The sequence below is a fragment of the Malania oleifera genome, chromosome 12 (genome assembly GCF_029873635.1).
Source record: "Malania oleifera isolate guangnan ecotype guangnan chromosome 12, ASM2987363v1, whole genome shotgun sequence".
In the NCBI taxonomy this organism is placed as follows: domain Eukaryota; kingdom Viridiplantae; phylum Streptophyta; class Magnoliopsida; order Santalales; family Ximeniaceae; genus Malania; species Malania oleifera.
The window spans coordinates 77657670-77678525 of record NC_080428.1 but is presented as its reverse complement, the minus strand read 5'-3'; the positions used below and the strand labels follow the sequence as shown (position 1 = coordinate 77678525).

The 20856-nt window shown below is 36.9% G+C and overlaps 3 protein-coding genes across 5 annotated transcripts; 2 read left to right on the top strand and 1 right to left on the bottom strand.

Moving 5' to 3' along the window:
• The first annotated feature begins 12661 nt into the window (after positions 1–12661).
• LOC131145065 (cysteine-rich receptor-like protein kinase 2) lies at positions 12662–13264 on the top strand. Its single transcript, XM_058094117.1, has one exon. The coding sequence runs from the start codon at positions 12662–12664 to the stop codon at positions 13262–13264; it is 603 nt and encodes a 200-aa protein (XP_057950100.1).
• Positions 13265–13307: 43 nt separating this feature from the next.
• Positions 13308–15909, top strand: LOC131145063 (cysteine-rich receptor-like protein kinase 2). Its single transcript, XM_058094112.1, has 6 exons — positions 13308–13436; positions 13561–13680; positions 13768–13907; positions 14426–14636; positions 14765–14999; positions 15181–15909. Exons 2-6 carry the CDS (start codon positions 13578–13580, stop codon positions 15752–15754), a joined length of 1263 nt encoding a protein of 420 aa, XP_057950095.1. The 5' UTR covers positions 13308–13436; positions 13561–13577; the 3' UTR covers positions 15755–15909.
• Positions 15910–16808: 899 nt separating this feature from the next.
• On the bottom strand, positions 16809–20606 carry LOC131145064 (2-phytyl-1,4-beta-naphthoquinone methyltransferase, chloroplastic). Of its 3 annotated transcripts, none has more exons than XM_058094115.1 (8): positions 20404–20606; positions 20259–20323; positions 20078–20168; positions 18657–18745; positions 18315–18448; positions 18162–18223; positions 17766–17865; positions 16809–17021 (listed from the first exon to the last, which is right to left on the bottom strand). In XM_058094115.1, the coding sequence occupies exons 1-8, from the start codon at positions 20545–20547 to the stop codon at positions 16969–16971; spliced, it is 738 nt and encodes a 245-aa protein (XP_057950098.1). In that variant the 5' UTR covers positions 20548–20606; the 3' UTR covers positions 16809–16968. The 3 variants fall into 3 exon arrangements, with proteins under 3 accessions (XP_057950098.1, XP_057950097.1, XP_057950099.1); XM_058094114.1 differs by lacking the exon at positions 16809–17021 and adding an exon at positions 17089–17380; XM_058094116.1 differs by lacking the exon at positions 16809–17021 and adding an exon at positions 17089–17380 and having other exon boundaries at positions 20263–20323; positions 20404–20544.
• Positions 20607–20856: the final 250 nt, after the last annotated feature.

Genomic DNA, 20856 nt, shown 5'->3' with positions numbered 1-20856 from the left:
TTTTATTTATATATTTTCGTTTCCCTGTATTTTCCAGTTGTAACTTTTTGCATGTGCACTTTTTGTATTTTATTTACGGTTAAATGTAACTTGCAGCATTCCTTTGTATACCAAATTTTGGGCACATACCCCTTTCCTTTTTAATTAAAAAAAAAACAATGTGACCTCGTGCTTTCCAATTTTGATTGAAATTCTGTATTACAGTTGACCAATCGTGTAAGAATTAACCGGTAAACAAATTTAATTCTGAGTTCCCGAGAAACAGCAGACCTAGACCCAAAAACAGTGACTTGAAAAAAGAGTAAAAAAAAAAAGGGTACTTAAATTTTATTTTTATTTTTTTGAAAGGACCGGAACTCAATTTTAAAAACAAGAGAATTCAATCAAGGAATTTAAGGAACTCAACCAAAGCTAGAAAAACTTAGTTCTAAAGTTAAAATTGAAAGGACTCAAAATTCTTTAAAAATGACAGGACTTAATTCTGAAATACTGGGACAAATTTTTAAAATAAAGAAAATCAATTTTGAAAGTTAAAGAAACTGATTAAAAGTAACCGGTACTTAGATTTTTGTTTTTGTTTTTTTAAAAAGGACTTGATTTTTGAAATTGGGACTCGGGGCCTTATTTTGAAAAAGACTCAATTTTGAAACTCACTTATCAAAACTCAGGATTCAATAGATTTTTCAAAAAGGGTTCCCTAATTTGCGGGATTCAAATCACCTTTCGTGGGGTCAAAATTGGGGTATTTATATAATTTGTTACACCAATCAAAAAGCCACTTTTGCAATGAAGTTATAAAAAAAAAAATTAATAAGAAATTAAAGGAAAGATTATTGGATGAATGGTTGGTTTATTATATATATTGGTTGATAATTTATTCGTAGCTACTGGAAATGAATTGATTACAAAATGGTTTCAAATTATGAAAACTTATCAAAGCAATTTTGAGATATTTCAAACTTTCGCAATAAAAATAGTATGTGTCTACTTATTTTAGATGATTAAATGATTGGCTTTTTCAAAAAAAAAATAATTTTTAGTTTTTGGTATTATTATAGATAAATCAGTGTTGACACTATAAGATAACAAATAATTTCAAAAATTTTAAACCAAAGATTCAAGTTATCACCCCCATAAGTGCTAACTCAAGTATTAAGTCTTTCTGCAAAGGAAGCAACATAGAAAATACCCTACAAATCATACAATTACAGCTTAACAAAGCTTAGTTACAAGTTGAGATATTAAGAAAAAGCAATGGTAAGAATCTCATATAATGATGGTCCAAAATTGACTCTCAGATTGATAACCTTTTGTAATTTCAATTCCTTTCATTCACATGAATCAAAGGTTACGTCTTGTCAGCTACTTAAGTCTTTGAATTGTTCTTTCATCCTTTTTCAAGAGTTGCTCATCTCCTATCCTATAACCTTCTCATCTACTCCCATTATTCAAACAATAAAATCTCTCTTTCTGTTTGCAAATATTTGGGTGCCCTAATTAAGGCAGAAAATATGAAGCTGACATTCAAGTTTTCTCCACTCTGGCGAATTTTTCTCCATTAAATCAAGAGTGAATTTCAGGTATGATTGTGACAGATTTCTTGAGTGATTATTCCCCCCTCCATGTGTGTGTGTGTGTATGTAAATCATATCAATGAAGAAGGAGTCGAGGGAAGTGAGTTTAGTGTAGGCAGTGAAAGCTGTGAGAGTTAAGAGAGTTTGAGTGAGAATTGTCTCCTCCTCCTCCTCCTCTGTATTTTCCCAAATACGTATAGTAGTTATCTCTCCGCTAGACGTAGACTGGAATTGGCCGAACCACATATATCTTGACATTGTTCTGTGTGTGATTTTATCTCTGATTTCTAACCCAGTTATCCCAACAAGTGGTATCAAAGCAGTGTTGTGGGTTTCCAGCAAGTCTTTTCGAGTTGCTCAAAACCTCAATTCAGTCATATCATCGTGTAGCTCGTGTCGAAACGGCCACAACGGTGAAAATGGTGTAAAACACTAACTTCGAATGAAACCACATGGGCTGCTGCAACATCCAATTTTCTTCCCCCGTCTTTGCAAATTGAGCGTGCTGCAAATCTTATTTGTTGAAGGTAAAAGAAGATTGTCATGTCATTGTGCCACATCAGACGTGTCGCATCATCGCAGGTCTAATTGCCACATCATCCATGGTCCCCCTTGCCATGTCTTTAGTGCCACATCATCTGCAAGTCCCACTACCACGTCATCAACGCCATGTCAGTATAAACGGCGTCATAACGGTCAGGGAATATTTCGTCAGAGAGGTAATATTTCGTTATTGAGTCATCTCACTCCAGAATAGTTTTTTTGGTCGAATAAGCCCATTTTAGGCCTGTTTTTAAGCGGGTTGGACTTGTTCATAAGATTTTGGGTCGTTCTGGACACAACCATGAAGGCGGTCTTGTGTGATTTCGTTCCGATAATATCGTTTGAGTAAGTAGGAACCAAAAACCCAAGTCCACTCCATGGAGGATTTAGGATCTCAAGCCATGGTCAAATTGATGGCATCAAATTATACTCCATGGAGACCGGGGTTGAAGGATTTCTTGAATTGCAAGGATCTGGTAGATCCATTAGAAGATGAAGCTAAGAGATTCGAGTCAATTTCTAAAAAAAAAAAATTGGGATAAAATAAATAAGAAAACTATTGGTTATATTAGACAATGGATAGACCAAAGTGTATTTCATCATGTCGCCTAGGAGATCGAAGCCTATGCCCTCTGAAAAAAGTTGGAGGACATGTATCAGCCCAAGACGACTAGAAATAAAGCCCTCCTTATGAGACCACTAACAAGCATAAAGCTGAAAAGCAGAACCTTCCTAGCCGAGCACACTTGTGAGTTTTAAAACCTGGTGAACCAGTTTATCAACGTAAAGTTGAAGCTTAATGATGAAGTTCAAGCCTTATTACTGCTTAGTTCTTTACCAGATAGTGAGGAGACGCTGGTAGTATCCCTATGAAATTTAGCTCCTAAAGGCAGACTTACCATGTCATTGGCCAATGATGCTTTTGTAATGACCCGGAGAATAATGGTATTTAAATAATAAAGGGGGAGAAAAATAGAAATAGAAACAGGAGGAGGCAGCAGGCTTCGTTGACGACGTTGCACTTTAGGTGTAATAACCCAGGAATTTAATCAAGGACTTGTCGACGAAAACAAGCGATTCGTCGACGAGGATAACATATGGTCTCATTGACGAGGGTATGTTTCATCAATGAGAAGATACCGAGAGGTTGTTTTCTAAATTCTGAAATTCGTCAACTAGGAGATAGTGCTCGTCGACAAACCTTCTTCGTGACCTCATCGGCGAGATGATGTGGCTCATTGACGAAGGTCGCAGTATAAATAAAGTTAAAATCAGTTTTTACGCAGAAATTTCACCCGAAATCTCTCTTTCTTCCCCCCCCTATGGCTCCTCTCTCTCTCCTCGATTTCGGCCCCGTCAACTGCCAGATCAACAATCCGAGGCCACCACGACGCTCTTGGGGAAGTTTTCTCTAAATCTACTGGAGCGGATCATCGGTGGGATGAAGTTGGATTTCATCCCAGATTCAAGGTAAGGTTTTTTTGTTGAAATTTGGCTTTCTAGCAGTTGTAGGAAATGCAGTAAACGTAGAAATAGTAATATTTTGTTCAAGAATATATGGTTTTCAAGGTGTTGAGTAGGAAGCCCTGCGGGTGTAAGACTAGATACAATAGGGGGTTTTAGCCAGAATCAAGTAAGGAAAATATGCTATGCTAGGCAAACTTGCTTTGATTCAGTATAAATTATATGTTTTTCAACAAATTATTATTCAGATTATTTATGCAATTTTATAGCCTGAGAATATTAATGTTTAATTGTGTGTCATGAGTTTATTATTCCCAGTACACAGTTTCCATAATTTTCAGAATATGATGATTTTCAGTATACGTACAGAAACATAAAGTTTACAGTATTTTTCAGAATATGATAATGTACCTATTTCAAAACCATAACGTTCAGTTTATACGGTTAATTAGGAAAATTCAGTTATCCAACTATAATGACATTTCAGATATCTAATTATTACAGTTTATCCAGCTCATAATATATGATGTTATGGTTATTTTAATTATTGCAAAATAATGGTAAAAACAGTATTTGAGAAATATCAGTTATTTATATATAGTATCAAACCTTGATGGATCATATTCAGCAACAGAACATGGTACTATAGCTAAATTCAGTTCAGAGTGCAACCCCTATTCAAATAATAGGTGGTATTCAAAAGTCGACCGTGCCTATGTTGTGGACAGGCTCCCCATCATATATGGGTTGAGGGGGTCGATCTGACTGTCGTAGTTCAGTTGACTTACCCTGATCAGCCAGCCAGGTTGGGCCCTACCTACGGGCCGCACAACCCTGTCATAAGGGATTAATTCATGACTTCAGTTATCCATCCAAGAAATTTTCTCAGTTTTATTATATATGTATGATCAGATTTTCAGAAATTAGTCCTACCAAGATATTTTTAGAAGTATTATGAACAGATTATTCAGAAAAACCAGATTATGTTAAACAACCTAGGTGTATGTTATACTGTAATAGACATGTGAGTTTTCTGCAAATTCCATTAATTATGATATTTACTTCGATAAGATTCTCCAAGTATATGACTCACTTGCTACACCCTAGTAATAGCATGTTTCTTCTTATGGAGCGTCGCCTCATCTCATTTAACTCATGCTTTTCAGGTGATCTAGTGAGGCGAGTAGATCAGGCTCGCAGATAGAGGGGTTTCAGTGCTGCCTGTGGTTAGAGTGAGTTTTTTTTTTTGGGGGAAGGTTTTCCTTGTATAGTTCTAGTCTTAGATAAGGTATATTTTGGGAGATACAGCTGTGTATTTATACTGCGGGAGCACGTTAGCACTCTGGTATTGTATTGTATATGTATATGGTTGTGATTATATGATTTAAGTTTCTCCCTGCTTAGGTTGATTGTTACATTAATTATAGAAAATATAGCAAGTCATTACAGCTTTACTCAACGAAGAAGCCAGATGAAAGGAAGCAGACATGGATCAGGCGCATGCTCTCGCCATCGAAAACAAAGAAAGAGCTTAAGAAAATGCAAGAGGTACGTGTAGAGACATAAGCAGATGCAAAAGTAGAGGGCAGACTCAGACACGTGATGGCAAAAATCAACAAGGTAAATATACTTGTTTTTATTGTGCCATTGCAGGACATTTTAAGAGGAATTGCCACAAATTTCAAAGAGATCAAGGTCAAAGCAGCAGCCAGCCAAAGAATGAAGGGGGTGGAACTCTAGTCACCTATAGGGGGGACGTATCACTTCTCTTAGCCGATGAAGAGACGTGCCTTCACGTAGTAGATCAAGATACCAAGTGTGTGGTAGACATAGCAGCTTCATACCCAGCATGGAATATTTTTTTTTTTTTTTTGAAGGGGAGTGAAGGTGTTATGAATTCGACCTAATTTAGTGGTTAACACAATGTGGAAAGGCTTGCTAATGTTATACCTCAAAATTCCATATTCAATGTTAGACTTTCAATCTGCGGCAAATATGCTCTAATCCAGTCTTACACTATATATTCAACAAGCAGATTAGTCATTGTCATACTACATTAAAAGGGCAGGAGGATTGCATGAATATAACTTGAGAATGAAATGGAGTTTATTATTTTATTGTATAAATTTTTAGTTTTTTTTTTTTCAATTCATTCTAGATAAATCAAATGTCACATGACTGTTAAAAAAATTGTAACAGCTTTTTGAAAATTGTGAAGCTAAGATTTTAACTAATGATATTGAGGGTTGTAAATAGATCAAACAGCTTATGTTCACTAGAGAGTTTAGCTTAGTAAAAACTCATATATTGTATAAATGAGCGATTCTCAAACTTAATTTTAAAACTTGTTTGATAGACATGTCAATCCTCAACATGAATAGATTCAACTTGTTTTAGCTCCTAAATAAATGGTTCAATTACAAGCTTGTTCGGGTTCCTTTAATAGGCTCAAAATAAAATCAGTCATAAACTTGTCTACATTGCAATATACATACTTGCCTAAAAATAGGGGATGTCTGAAGATACACTTAGCTTAAACAGCATAACCCCAATTCAATGATAGGGTCTAGTCCCAAAGTCATTAGAGCAAATAATAATAATAATAATAATAATAAATACTAAGATAATATTAATAAGAGTTTGTTTTTCACTTTTTTCCTAACAAAACCCTAAAAGCCTCTCGCCTCTCATGGATAGAGATTTTAACCATTCATGAAAAGCTTGGCTAAGGGCTCATCCAGCTTATTCATTTGCATAGATGAACAAACTTGACAAGTGCATTCAAGCTCACTTTAAGCTAGCTCAATTCAAGCTTGAGTTTGATTAAAATTTTAATAAAATTTGATAAAGTTCAACTCAACTAATTCATTCACAATTCTAATCGCATCTAAAGCAAAGTACTATAAAATTAAAAGCCTAAGATAGTGATCATAGGTTAAGATCCAATCACATTATTGTCCCTAAGATTTAGTTGAGCATCCTTGTGAATTGGTGCCCATCCCTAACGGCCCAAGTTACAAACAATAAGCCACCTTGTGGAGACTACTCTTCAGTTGAATCAATTATGGACTGCCTGGGCTTGTTTTCTGAGTGCTCTGGGCTGAAAGCAAGTATCCTCAAGTCTAACATGTTTGCTGCAAGTGTTAATGGGTCAAATCTAGATGCCATTAAAGAACTAACAGGTTTTTCAGAAGGGGAGTTTCCTTTCAGGTACTTAGGCATCCCATTTGTTTTCACTCGTGTGAACACAATGCATTACTCTCCTCTGATTAGCAAGATCTCTAGCCTTATTGGTTCTTGGTCGAGGCACTCCCTATCTTATGCAGGTAAACTGGAGTTTGCTTAACTCTATTATTCAGGGAGTTGAGTGTTTTTGGCTTGCCATTTTTCCAATTCCAAAGACTGTGTTGGCTCATGTGGTCAAGTTATGTAGATCCTTCCTATTTTGGCTGCGCGCGCGCGCGCGCGGGGGGGGGGGGGGAGCCTCTAGTGGCTTGGAATGAGGTTTGTCTGCCAAAGGATGAAGGGGGTAAATCTAGAACAAAACTTTGCTTACTAAGGCCCTATGGAACATCCATATCAAAAAAGACTCACTGTCGTCCAAGTGGATTAGCCATGTCTATTTGAAAAGGGGCAACTTATGGGGTGCTTCTGCAAGAAATGAAGATTCACCCCTCTTCAAAAGAATAATTGAGATAAAAAATGAGATTATGCAATACTGTGGAAATTTAGATGGGGCTAAGAAGCAAGTGAGACAATGGGCTGAAGATGAGCAGTTTAACGGCTCTAAAGCCTATCATTCCTAGAGAAACAGCGGTAACAAAGTCCCTTGGCATGCTACAGTATGGAAGAATTGTTGCCTTCTAAAGCTTCCTTTATATTGTGGCTTGGCGCAAAAGGAAAGCTGCTAACTTGTGATAGATTCTGGGTGGATGGTGTGGACTAATCTTGTGTTTTTTGCAACTCAGAAAATGAAACTATTGACCATCTATTTTTACAAATGTGGGTTTTCCTCCTGTGTGCGGAGTTTCATTAGGGGTTGGATGGGCATTTCAAGAGCCATGACAAGAATTAAATCTGCTCTCAAGTGGATGCATAAAGAGGTCAGGGGTACAAGAGTTTAGGTTGTTGCTAAGAAGGCTTGCCTTGCCATAACGGTTTACAGCCTTTGCCACGCTAGGAACAAAAGGAAGTTTGAAAGAGTTGCTACCCTTCCAAAGTCATTCATAATTTCTGTCCAATCTCACGTTTACAGAGTTGTTTACGATAAATTTCCCTATCTAGTTTAATGAGCTCTAATGTTTGAATAGTAGTTGTTCTAGCCTTGTTTAACTTGCTGATTGATTTGGGGGAGTGCTCCCCTTTGGTTGTCTGAGTTTATTTGATTGTTTTGTCATCCTAACTTTTGCTCCTAGGGATGCCCAAATTTTGATGTTTTGAGTTGTAGTCATTCTCAGCCGTTTTAGGCTTTTTGATTGTTTGCTTAGTAGATCCTTTCCTGGGTATGCCTAGTGATGCTGTACATATCCATTTGGTTTATATTTATAATTTTTAGATCAAAAAATGAGCCACCTTGTGGCTTTATTACAATCACTAAAACCCCCTGTAATTTCTAAAATATTGAGGAATCATCACTCCATTAACTTAAAGAGTAACTTACTAAAATATATTTAAATAATTATTCAGGATGTATAACTCATCATCATCATCATCTTCTATACTTCTTTTAGGAAATGTGAGAAAATGATGCTCTAGTGCCATAGATTTCCAAAGTAATGATTTATAGTTTTATTGGTACATTTGGGTTTATGAGTTTTGCATAAATTTGAAGTGTTCGATATGAGCTAGTGCTGAATTTCTAATGTGGATAAACAAATCTGCACATTTTGGCCAAAATTCTCCCAAGATGTTTTGTTGGAAGCATTTGCACTTTTCCACTGCTTTCAGTTTGGATCTTTTATAGGCTTCTCTACTTTAGGCTTTGGCTTAGGACTTCTAACGACACAGGGACCTTAATTGTAAAGCACCAAACACATTAACACGAGGAGTTCATAAAACAAACTAGAAGAAAGAAGTGAATCACAACTTCGTCTACTGTCATTAATAATAAAAGAAGTAAAATAATACGTTATCTTATTGGGGAAAATCCTTTTGTATGCTTTGTTAAAGTGCGAACATGGTGTGCCAGATCCAAAAGTATTCCAATTAGTAGAAGAAATTGTATGTAGACTACTTCAATGGTCTCACAAGCACCACTAGGAGTGATACATCTAATTCTTACAAGAATACAACCTATGGTTGTCATGGGATTTCATTAATGTTGTATACATGTACATGACAGAACACCACGAAACATCATCTATAATCAATCTATGTAAGACTTAGTTCCTCAAAATTGAATCAAACTAAAACATGGCAGAAGGTATACCTAGTTTGTATTCTGCTCCTTGTTGCAGTGCAGAGTCATCTAGTCTCCTCATTTAAGGGCTCCATGTAGAAATCTCGTGTATATTGGAGAGATTTAAGGGGTATTTATTGTATATTATTGAGTGAGATCTTTTTAGGAGATTGTTTCCATATTTAGAGTAGACAATGTATTATAAGTAGCTTGTATTGGCTTGTGCAAATTTATTCAAGAAATATAGAAAATTCTATTCTGATTTCATGGTATCAAGATCGACGGTTCATAACTCTAGGTGTGGGAGTGTGTGACCAACACTAAGAAGGATCATCTAAGCTGCCAAAATAGATCCAAATAGGGTCAAGACGTAGGAGGTAGGATTGGTTTGGAGATCCACCTGGAATACAATCCAAAACACGTAAGACGCAGTGGTAAGGCCCACTTGAGCAAACTGTTGGAGAATTAGTCTCATGAGGGAGAAGATGACTTCCATTCAAGGGGGAGCAATTGCAACTCACAAGTGGTGGAGCTTCCGTTCAAGGGCGAGCAGTTGGAACTCACAAGTGAGGGGGAGATTGTTGAAAATTCTATTTGTGAGTTTGTCCCACATTGAAAAAAGTGAGTAAATGATTGGTGCTTATATACATGGTTGGGCCCAAGATTCAATAGATTTACGCTTTTAGGTCAAGTTGGTGCACACCAATGTGTATCAAGCGCCCATCATTTAATCACTTTTTTCCAATATGCGACAAACTCACAAGTGGAATTCTCAACAATCTCCCCCTCACTTGTGAGTTCCAACTGCTACCCCTTAAACGGAAGCTCCACCACTTGTGAGTTCCAATTGCTCCCCCTTGAACGAAAGTCATCTTCTCCCTTATGGGGCAAATGTGATACTTCTTAGGAATGGAAGTTGTCAGATCAAAAAAGGGTATCAGTGTCTCTCAGCAAAAATATATCCTTAATCTCCTAATCGAAACTGACATGCTTGCATGCGAACCCAGTGAAACCCCCATTGAAGTAGTAAAGAGAGTTGAAGATTGCGAAATATCAATTGAAAAATAGAGGTATCAAAGATTGTTTGGTAAACTCACCTATCTATCACATACCAAACCCGACATTACATTTGTAGTTAGTGTGGTAAGCCAACACATGCATTAACCCAAAAGACTCACCTAGATGTCGTGTACAAGATCCTTAGGTATCTCAAGGGCTCTCCAGACAAAGGACTCTTCTTCAAGAAGTGTGAAAGTAAGGAAGTAGAAGTTTTCATATATGCAGATTGGGCAGGATCAACAGAAGATAGAAGGTCTACCACCGGATATTGCATCTTTGTAGGGGGGAAATTTGGTGACTTGGAGTAAAAAACAGAAAGTAGTGGATTGAAGCAGTGCAGAGGCTGAATTCAAGGCAACTGCACAAGGGATATGTGAAGGACTGTGGTTACGGAACTCTTGGAAGATTTACAAATCCCTGTGAAATTGTCTATCAAACTCAACTGTGACAACAAAGCAGTCATTAGTATCTCTCTCAATCTAATTCAACATGACAGGACGAAACATATAGAAGTGGACCGACAGTTCATTAAAGAAAATGTTAAAGAAGGAATCATTTGTATGACGTATGTACCTACCAAGGAACAAACCGCAGATATCTTTACCAAAGGACCTCGACAGAGTTTCGATGATTTCATCTGCATGTTGGACATGATTAATATCTATGGTCCAACTTGAGGGAAAGTGTAGAAATTTCATGTATATTGGAGAGATTTAGGGATAATTATTGTATATTATTGAGTGAGATTCTTTTAGGAGATTGTTTCCATATTTACAATAGAGATTGTATTATACATAGTTTGTATAGGCATGTACAAATTTATTCAAGAAATACAAAAAATTCTATTTTGATTTCACTCCGAAAAATTGCAAATATATTTAAGATTTTGATTTTTGTCAAAAAAAAAAATCATTCGAAAGTTCTATTTTTTATTGTTTTGAAAATTATAAGAGAGATTAGTAAGCATAATAAAATCATAGGATGGTTTATTGTTTTTGGGTTAAACCAAATGGAGTTCATATAATTTTTCCTTCAATTTTCAGAAATTTTTTTATTTTAATTATATTTTATATTCACATCAATTCATTTTAATCTTAGTTAAAAATTATGTATAAAATGAATAATCTAATCAATAAAAGTTGATTTTGGATATTAAAATATTGTGCCGCAAGTTGGCAAAACAACTAATAATCATAGATTTTATTTTCAAAAATAGCTAAAAATAAGAAACAATAACAGATACTAGACAACTATTTTTTTTTACTGTACAAGAAAAAATATTATAAAAAAAATGAATTGCAACTCTCTTGGCCCCCTCTAATAAATTGGTCTCACATAAAAATGACTAGAATTCCATATTTTCTATTTTTTGATGTCCAGGAGCATCACCCAACCTAGGCCCTTCGAACCCAAGCAAGCTAGCCAAACTTAGGGCAGAGTCGTCCCCGCCATTAATTCTCCGCCCCCTCACCCCCAGGTCCCAGCCCACAAAATATACATATATCTAATTGATCGGATGATGTAGGAACAATGTTCAAGTCTACCAATCTATTAGGATACCTCAGCTGCATCCATCGGTGCACTTTTAATCAATCATAAGGAAGAATTCAAAGAATGGTTTGGAAGGAAAAAGTAAGAACTGCAGCCGCAGCTGGACAGGATTTGAACCTGCAGCAGCAAGCACGGGGTCTCTTGCATTGTCGCAAGGACAGCCTGCGGGGATTAAGCCGCTTCATATGAACATATTGCTGCAGGTTCAAATCTTGCGGCCCAGTCGGCCTACTCTTCTGTGGACTCGGATCAAATTTTCTCTTGTTCAAATTGAAGGCAGGCAGCCACTTTTGGGCGCCCAAACACCAGGGGTATCATCCTGGTTGGCCCAGTTGATGATGACGCTTCCAAATGCAGGCTTGCCCAACTCACTTTACTACTAAATGTTCAAGTTTTCGAGCTCACTGTCCTGTCCAATCTCACTTAACTGCTGAATTGCCATCGCAACCGACAGATTAAAATCCTTGATTCAAATTAGGAACGAGTACACGGCCATTGCCAGATACACACATATGTGGAGACGAGATTTTTAGAAGGGAAGGAGGGGGAGGCCCATGTAACCACCCATCTGTCCAAATAGGACACTGCCGCAGAGTCATTGAGTCAATGCCCATTATTGCTAACTTCCCTTTGGTTTCACACCAGAAAATATATCATAATGCTCGGTAAAATGTGCAAGGAAACGATGAATGTGGAGGAAAATGAGAATTGGATTGTCTTTCCCTCCCAACACAACACGCTTGAATCATCATTTATTTATTTATTTTTATTTTTATTTTTTTGCTTCCTGATTTAGTAACTCCAGCCCAGCAGGATTGCTTATCGTGCCTCGTTAGCTACTGCTTGATTTGCTTTTAAGGGTATTTACCATGCTTTGCTTGGTCCTTGCTAGATTTCCCTCTGAACATTTCTCATCTCCTGGTCGAAATTGAAGCTCAAATTCTTTCAAGCTTCCTTTTTTCTACTCCTCTCCTCATTGCCACTTAATTTTGTTCTGCTTCTTGGTCCCTTTCTGCTGAATTCCTTCTGCGAAACCTGCTCACAATCGAAATTAAAAATTCCCCAAACAATTATGAAGGAAAAACCGTGGCAAATCCCATCTCCCTCCATTCTCTTCCCTCTTGCCACCATCACCACTCTGTTGATGTCAACAGAAACAATGGTAGAAGCCGACCCAAGAGCCCAAAAGGTCCAAATGACCTGCAGGCACCAAAGAGAGCACAACCCCAATGTCTTTGTCCCAAGCTTCGTAGCCACGATGGAAAGCATCAGCCAACAATTGCAAACTTCCAGCTTCGGAGTCGCAGTCAATGGCTCCGGTATGGACACTGCCTATAGCCTCGTCCAATGCTATGGAGATCTCCCTTTAGTGGATTGCACTTTGTGCTACACTCGGGGACGCATACTTCTTCCCAAATGCTTCCCTTTCACTGGGGGTTATATCTTCCTCGACGGATGCTTCATGCGGTCTGAAAATTACAGCTTCTTTGAAGAGTTCAACGGAGGAGGGGACAAGGCAGTGTGTGGCGGCAACACCCAGATGAGCCCTGCACTCCGGGATGCAACGGTGGTGGCTGTGCACCATGCAGTTGCAGCTGCGCCAGAGAATAATGGGTACTTGGCAGCGGCACCAGCAGAGGGGAATGAATCTCCATATGTTCTGGTGCAGTGTTAGAGGACGTTGAGTGTGAAGTCTTGCAGAGCTTGCTTAGAGAATGCTTCTGCTTCAGTTTTTAGGTGTTTGCCGCAGTCAGAGGGGCGAGCCTTGAAGGCTGGGTGCTTTCTGAGGTACTCTGATAAAAATTTTCTCAACCCAGAACAAAGGAAGAGACGATCCAGAGGTCAGGGTAAGTGTTTTGAGTTAGTTTGGTTCATTTGGGTGGATGAGAGTTGTGCGTGTTGTAGAAAGCAAGTTTTTTCATGTTGAAGAAGTTAGCTTGATCTTTATTTTGGATTGATGACTTTTTACAGGGTTAGGGCGCGGGACAATGGCATTAATCGTGACCTTTCTTAGTTCTATTGCCATCTTAGGAGTTGGGGCAGCTATGGCAGTCTATATCTGCAAGCAGAGAAAATTGCAGAAGAGAAGAGGTATGCATACGTCTAAGACTTTTTGCAGGCAACCCATCTGTGAAGAGTTTCTTTAATCTTCCCTGCCCTCTTCTGATTTCCCAACAGCTTCAAATGATGTCAAGAAATGGGTTAAGACCGTCCCCAATAATAGCATACATTTCAAATTCTCTGTGATTGAGAAGGCCACGGAACATTTTGCCAACGCCAACAAGCTCGGGCAAGGTGGATTTGGAACCGTGTATAAGGTATTCTTCTTTTAGTACGAGCATAGAAGCTACAATTAAAGACTTATTTTTAATGAAGGAAAATTCTAGGACACTAATTTCTTTAATGAAGGGACACTCATTGCTGATGGGACAAGAACAGAGAGAATATTTTTTCACTGACCTTTCATTCTGTTTAACAGTCCTCGTCTTATGTTTAGTGTAATATTTTATTTCATTTTATTTTTCTGTCTTCAAATTTTGATTACAAAGCTTGTCTCTCCTTTCCCAATCTCTCCATTTTCATGAAACTCAGAAAACAGAGTCATAATAGGTTTTAATATACTTCACTTTCCATTTATTCTATAAGATGCAATTCAAATTATTGCTTTGGAAGGAGAGTTCCATTTTTTCCCCCTTCTCCGAATCGCTCAATCCAAACCAGGTGCAAGTAACCTCCACTTAAATGCAATGCTGGACTAAACACAAGGGTGCAAATAATTCATACACTAATTATAGAAACTGAGCAGTTGATGTTTTTCTGATCATCTCAACTGCAGGGAGCTCTTGCAGATGGGAGAGAGATAGCTGTGAAGAGATTGTTCTTTAACAACAAGCACAGAGCACAAAATTTCTACAATGAAATTAACATCATAAGTAGCGTGCAACACAATAATTTGGTCAGATTATTGGGATGCAGCTGTTCGGGACCTGAAAGCCTTCTTGTCTATGAATTCCTACCTAACCAAAGTCTTGACCGCTTCATCTTTGGTAATTACACAGCAGTTTTAAATTTTGAGTTCCAATAATGTGTCCGGACAAGAGTTCTAAGCAATACAAGAATGTTTTGCAATCTCAATGCAAGTAATTTCTTTTAATTCGTTCAATGTACATGACAGACCCAAACAGAGGTAAAACACTAAACTGGGAGAAGAGGCATAAGATTATCATTGGGACAGCGGAAGGCTTGGTCCACCTCCACGAGAATTCCAATATTAGAATCATTCACAGAGATATTAAAGCAAGTAATATTTTACTGGATTCAAGATTCTGTGCTAAAATTGCAGATTTTGGGCTAGCCAGATCTTTCAAAGCAGATGAGAGCCACATCAACACTGCCATTGCAGGAACTCTGTGAGTGTCCCTCTTTCTTCACCTTTCTCTCTTTTAGAATAGAACTGATTAAATTACAGGAAGCTTTAAGCTTCATAATTTTGTACATTTACAATTACATGGCAGTGTCGTATAGAACACCCAAATCAAAACATGAACCTTAAATGACATTTCACTCAGGTTTCTATCTACAAATCTGCAGAGGGTATATGGCTCCAGAGTACATAGCCTATGGCCAGTTAACTGAGAGGGCGGATGTCTATGGTTTTGGTGTGCTTCTGTTGGAGATAATTACAGGAAGGCAGAACAATAGGAGGGAAAACTTTGAAGAAAGCCTAATCACAATTGTCAGTTTCATAAAACTTTGCATCTTTTCAGACATTTCAATCAGCATAATCTTACAATTCCCTGGTCTTATTATGTTGGGTGAACAGGTGTGGCAACATTTTCAACAGCATACGGCAGAGGAAGTATTTGACCCAAACCTAATGTTGCAGGATCTTCCAGGCAGCTATACTACGAATGAGATTTTGAGGGTGGTGCAAATAGGACTTCTGTGCATCCAGGAGACTCCATCATTGAGACCAACAATGTCCAAGGCACTACATATGTTGAGGAACAAGAAGGATGAATTACCAACACCCATGAAACCTCCCTTCATGGGTGAGGAGACCATGCAATTTTATGACGCTAGTGACAACCTATGTTTCCCCCTCAATGCAACAGCATGTACTTCAAATGCAACCATCTCCCATAGTTCATTTTACCCCAGATGAAGTTAAAAGTGTGGCCAACATAGAATATTCGAATCTCAAGTGTTGCTATGTCCCACAAAATAACAATTTTTATGTTTAGGGTCAGCAGCAGAATCATGATGCGGAAGCTCTCTGAAAAAAAAAATTAAAAAAAAAAAAAAACATTTTATTTCATTTTATTAGGGGGGAAATGGGTTTGGAGTAGGTATCTCATTTTTTCAGCAAACCAAAAAAAAAAAAAAAAATAGAGACAAACACATGCACCCCAGAACCGGCTAAAGTTTGGGACTTAGCTTTTTGAATTCTCATGGGTCAAATTTTTATTAGAAACACGTATTCGTACTCCTTTGGACTATTTTCCCTCTTTCCCCAAAACATGAATTTTGACCATTTTGTCGCTCAACTCAGAACTTGTCCCCATTTTCCAAAAGCAAATTTTTATCATACATATTTAAGATTTTTCATTCAAATCCTTACCACTGTCTACCAGCTAAAGATTGGTCTCCCATGAATGGATAAATTTTAATTTTTCAGCCAACAATTAATTTAAACAGAATATCTTTCATAAACAACTTGCATAAAATATATGAAAAAAAAGACCTGCAAGCTGTGCAAAACAGAATGCAAGAATAAATTAGAAAACTGGGAACAATAATAAGGTCCAAAATTAATTTGAAAAATCTAGCTAGGATCTCAGATTAAAAATAAAATTATTTGAAGACTCTGAGCTAGTTCCAACAAAGCATAAACAACTTGCATAAAATATATGAAAAAGAAGACCTGCGAGCTGTGCGTGCGAAACGGAATAAATTAGGAAACTGGGAGAGCAGTAATAAGGTCCAAAATTAATTCAAAAAATCTCGCTACGATCTCAAATTGAAAATAAAATTATTTAAAGACTCAGAGCTAGTTCCAACAAAGCATATCTTGAGAGAGCATTTAGCGCATATGAGACAAGAACATAGATTATCCAAGGATTTATTTAGTTATGCACCTATTAAATTTTTCATAGTCGCTAAAAACTTACCTGCCAATTGAACCAGTTAATATCTATAGAACTCAACAGAGTGCAGTGTATTCAGTCAAAAAGAAATAAGATAAAAATGTTGATATTTGTTTACATCTTGAAATAACCAACAATTCATTGAAAGAGGAAAACTTATTATAGAATGCACCTACAAGGCTCTGCAGCACATGTGCATGTGCGCACTACATGCACAGGAGAGAGAAGCTATTTAAGTTGATATCTGTTTGAAATTTTGAATCTTGAAATGACCTACAAGTCTCTCTGCAGAAACATGCACACACAGACAAGTGACCACATGCGTGCACACACATATGCAGAGGCAGAAAAGGAAAGTAAAGCTTGTATGATATTACTTAAAGAACATTATATTCAGACTCATTAACTTCAATAGAATACAAAGAACATCAAGGCTAGGCTATCCAGGCATACATTTTGCTGTTAAATTTAACATATATCATTCTCAACAAGGACAGGCCCAAGTAGGTACTGACAAACTTTCCAGGATTACGCAGATCCCATCTAGCATGTCGCTACTAAGTTACCCATGAGGCCTCCAGCAATCTCATAATGTTTGGCATCAGAAAATCCAATTTCTAAAGCTAGCCTCTCCAATTCTTTTCCTGTATCAGAACCATCCATTTTTAATTACCCAATAACTGTTATTGAAATCTGTAGGACTAGGACATCTAATGCTTTCTATTTTTTAAATGATATTTAGTTAGAAAGCATAATTCCAGAGCAATGCCATTTCCAGAACTTTCACCGTTTTTTACACATATTAATGCAAACAGAATTTTATCCTTCTTTTGGCTATAAAAAGTGAAGGGCCTGAAAAAGAACATAGTTAACAAAGAAGGAGCTTACTATGAGAAATGAGGGCACCATGCGAATGAGCACATCAATAAAACTTGAATCATAACAATATTATGCTAAAATTGGACATTGCTCTTTGATTATTCTACAGTGTGTGAACAATCCATACACTGGAAAGAACATGGAGCGCACCTGTTAAGAATTCTTGGATTGAGCTTTTCAAATATTCATACTCCTTTGCAAGGCTGTAAATAGTTGCCACTGGAACAACAACATTATCAATCATCCATTCCTTGCAAGGGAAACATTCAGAAAATTTCAATCAAGTTATTGACGCAACCCCATCACATACCAAAATGAATGTTTTAGTATTCATAAAGAACAAGAAATACCATTCGATGCTTCATATTATATGAGTGAAGTTTAAAGTAAGAATGCATGAACAAATTTAAATCACATTGCATGCATAAGAGACTTGCAAATTTCCATCAAACTTTTAAGGTTTTGAATACCATGTAAATGTTGACTTGATTCATATATGAGACAAAATGTTGACTTAAACCATAACTGATATCTCAGAACCAGTACCTGAATTGAGGCAGTTAATGATTGGGAACTTTTATTGAAGTCAAGGATAGATACTTTTGCACCTGAAAACCTCAGCAAGAATGAGAAATACTACTCAAATTACATCTATGGTTTAACCAGACTTCTTATTTTCAAAGAGAAAGAGACGAGAACCTGGTTTTAGTACTCGAAGAACCTCCTGCATGGCTTTACGTTTATGCACCACATTTCGTAGCCCATAACCAATCGTAATAGCATCAAAAAAGCAATCAGAGTATGGCAAATCAGTTGCATCACCTTCAACCCACCTGAAATGCATTGCATAAATTACTACCTCCATTTGTCGGTCTACTAAAATTATAACACAATGCTACCAGAAAAAGCTTAAAGCAAATAGTTCCAAGTGACACTAAAAATATAAGTAAAATATTGAGCACAAGAAATCTTTCCAAATTCTTAACTAATATTATATGCCCATTATTATATTAATTAGCCACACAATTTACCAATGCTCACTCAATGTTCTTGTAGCAATCTTTTGAGAGACTATGTTGTCGAGATGAAGCAATCAACAACTGCTCCTTTGAGAAATCAAGACCCATCACCTACAAGTTGTCACAATAAAAAACACGAAAATAAAACAGTCATGATTTATATTTTATCATATCAAAAACACTAGCCTAGCTCATTCTAGTCATGCCAAATGCCATTAAGCATGTCATCATGTCAAACTAAACTATGGGATTTAATACCGTTTGTAGTTGTTAAAGTTTGATATACATTGTTGGCCCATAACCTAATAGCTTAAACTTTTGGGTAAATTGGTAGCCTAACATGGCATCAAAACTAGTTACCAAGAGGTTCAAGGTTCTAGTCTCATTGCCAACATTTATCATGCGGTGTTTAAAAAATTATTGTATTCCCTATAATTGGTGTTATTTATCGCATGTTTATCTCTCCATGTTATCATGCTGCACATGCGGGAGAGAGTTAAAGCTTGATATGCATTGTTAGCCCACAACCTACTAGCTTAAACTTTTGAATAAAGTGGTAATCTAACAGTAGTATCTAAAGCTTGTTTATTGGTAAAGACCACCCACCCAAAGAGAGGGTAGTGGAAAATACACGCAAAAATCACTAAAGAGAAATAAATAAATATTTCAAATAACCTAATTTATTTATTCAATAGTTCGCATACCATGCGTGCAAAAGCTATGGGCAATATGTATGCAAAAATGTGAAGTTAAGATAAAGCAAAGAAACTTGTTTATTTACTTTAATGTCTAAAGTACCTTTCATTTACAGGGTTATTTTTCTTGGAGACTAGCCTTCAAACACATGCAATAGCCGTATAATATATATTAATTCAATTTTTATTAAAGTTATTTATAATTTTTTTTACTTTTATCTGTTCTTGCAATTTAATTAAATTATTTTTCTCTTGCTCACTCTCTAATCCACTAGGCAAGTATAGTGAAGTAATAGTAAATTTTCTCTTGTTAGAGATTAGAATTAGTTAGTAATGGGACATGTATGTGTTAGTTATAAGTAGTTATAGATTAGTTATGTGATACAAAACATTTTCCTACATTCTCATTTCAACCAATATTTTTGCAGGAATTTTTTGAAAAACAAAAAAGTGGGCACCAAAATTGGGGAATCTCTTTTCTAAATGCAATAGCAGACAATACAATAAGGTTGGTTCTTAAAAAATGGCAAAAGAGTTTTTCTGAAAGCTGAAATAGATCATTGCAGGAATCCCTCTTATCATCAATCTTGTGAAAGGAAAAAGAAATGTCTGGTAAACGAATTTTGCAACAGATAAATCAGAAGACAGACAAACCTAACAAACAATAGTGAAACACAATGCAACCACTAACTACAAAAATAAACAAATGTTAAACAAAGCTGAGCATATAACATCATTTATCACAAACCTTGCCGTCAAACCCGACTTTCTCAGACAAAAGAAACGCCAAATCCCCGCTTCCACAACACAAATCCAACACGCAATCACTCTTCTTCGCTCTAAAATGCAAAAAATATCACATTTAACAATAAGTAATATGAAGAAAAAGAAAAAAAGAAAAAAGAACGAAGAATGAAGTACTCAATTACCCACTCCAAGACACAGACATCCGTTTCCATATCCGGTGCTGCCCCAAACTCAACACATCGTTTAACTACAAAGTGTCGAGATCAAAAAGGTTAACATTATGAACTATCAGAGGTACAGGGAGGATGGAGGAGGAGGAGGGAATACGTTGTCGTAGACGGGGGCAATTCGGCTAAAAAGCGCCTGGCGTTCATTAGCAGCGCATCGGACCCGCGAGTATCCGGTACCGGAAATGGGGAGGCGCCAACCAGAGGATAAGGAAACGGAGGGAAGGAGAAGGACGATAGCCATAAAATGGTTGCAGAAGTCCTTACGGGCGTCCGTAACTATGCGGCTCAGCTAAACGATCCGACCCGAACGGCCAAACCCAAGCATGTAACGGGAAGGGATGGATCCGTTTGTCGCTGTTGATTGTTTACGGTGTCGGGTATAAAAAGTAAATACTCCATATCCAATATAGAATTTTTTTTTTTTTTGGGGAAACTCGAGGTGGTTGTAATATCTTTAAAATTAGAGTTGTGACATTTTTGAAATTTTAAAAATGTGTTTACCTTTCTACCAAATTTCATAAAAGATGAGTGTCTTTTGTCCTAAGTGTAA

Excerpts from the sequence above, each read along its gene's own strand:
- LOC131145064 (XM_058094114.1), bottom strand. The coding sequence starts at position 20,547 with ATGGCTATCGTCCTTCTCCTTCCCTCCGTTTCCTTATCCTCTGGTTGG. Across the intron at positions 20,324-20,403 it reads TTGCCCCCGTCTACGACAAC|TTAAACGATGTGTTGAGTTT; the intron begins GTATTCCCTCCT and ends GACACTTTGTAG. Across the intron at positions 20,169-20,258 it reads ATGTCTGTGTCTTGGAGTGG|AGCGAAGAAGAGTGATTGCG; the intron begins GTAATTGAGTAC and ends TTTGCATTTTAG.
- LOC131145063 (XM_058094112.1), top strand. The coding sequence starts at position 13,578 with ATGGCATTAATCGTGACCTTTCTTAGTTCTATTGCCATCTTAGGAGTT. Across the intron at positions 13,681-13,767 it reads AAAATTGCAGAAGAGAAGAG|CTTCAAATGATGTCAAGAAA; the intron begins GTATGCATACGT and ends ATTTCCCAACAG. Across the intron at positions 15,000-15,180 it reads ACTGCCATTGCAGGAACTCT|AGGGTATATGGCTCCAGAGT; the intron begins GTGAGTGTCCCT and ends ACAAATCTGCAG.
- LOC131145065 (XM_058094117.1), top strand. The coding sequence starts at position 12,662 with ATGAAGGAAAAACCGTGGCAAATCCCATCTCCCTCCATTCTCTTCCCT.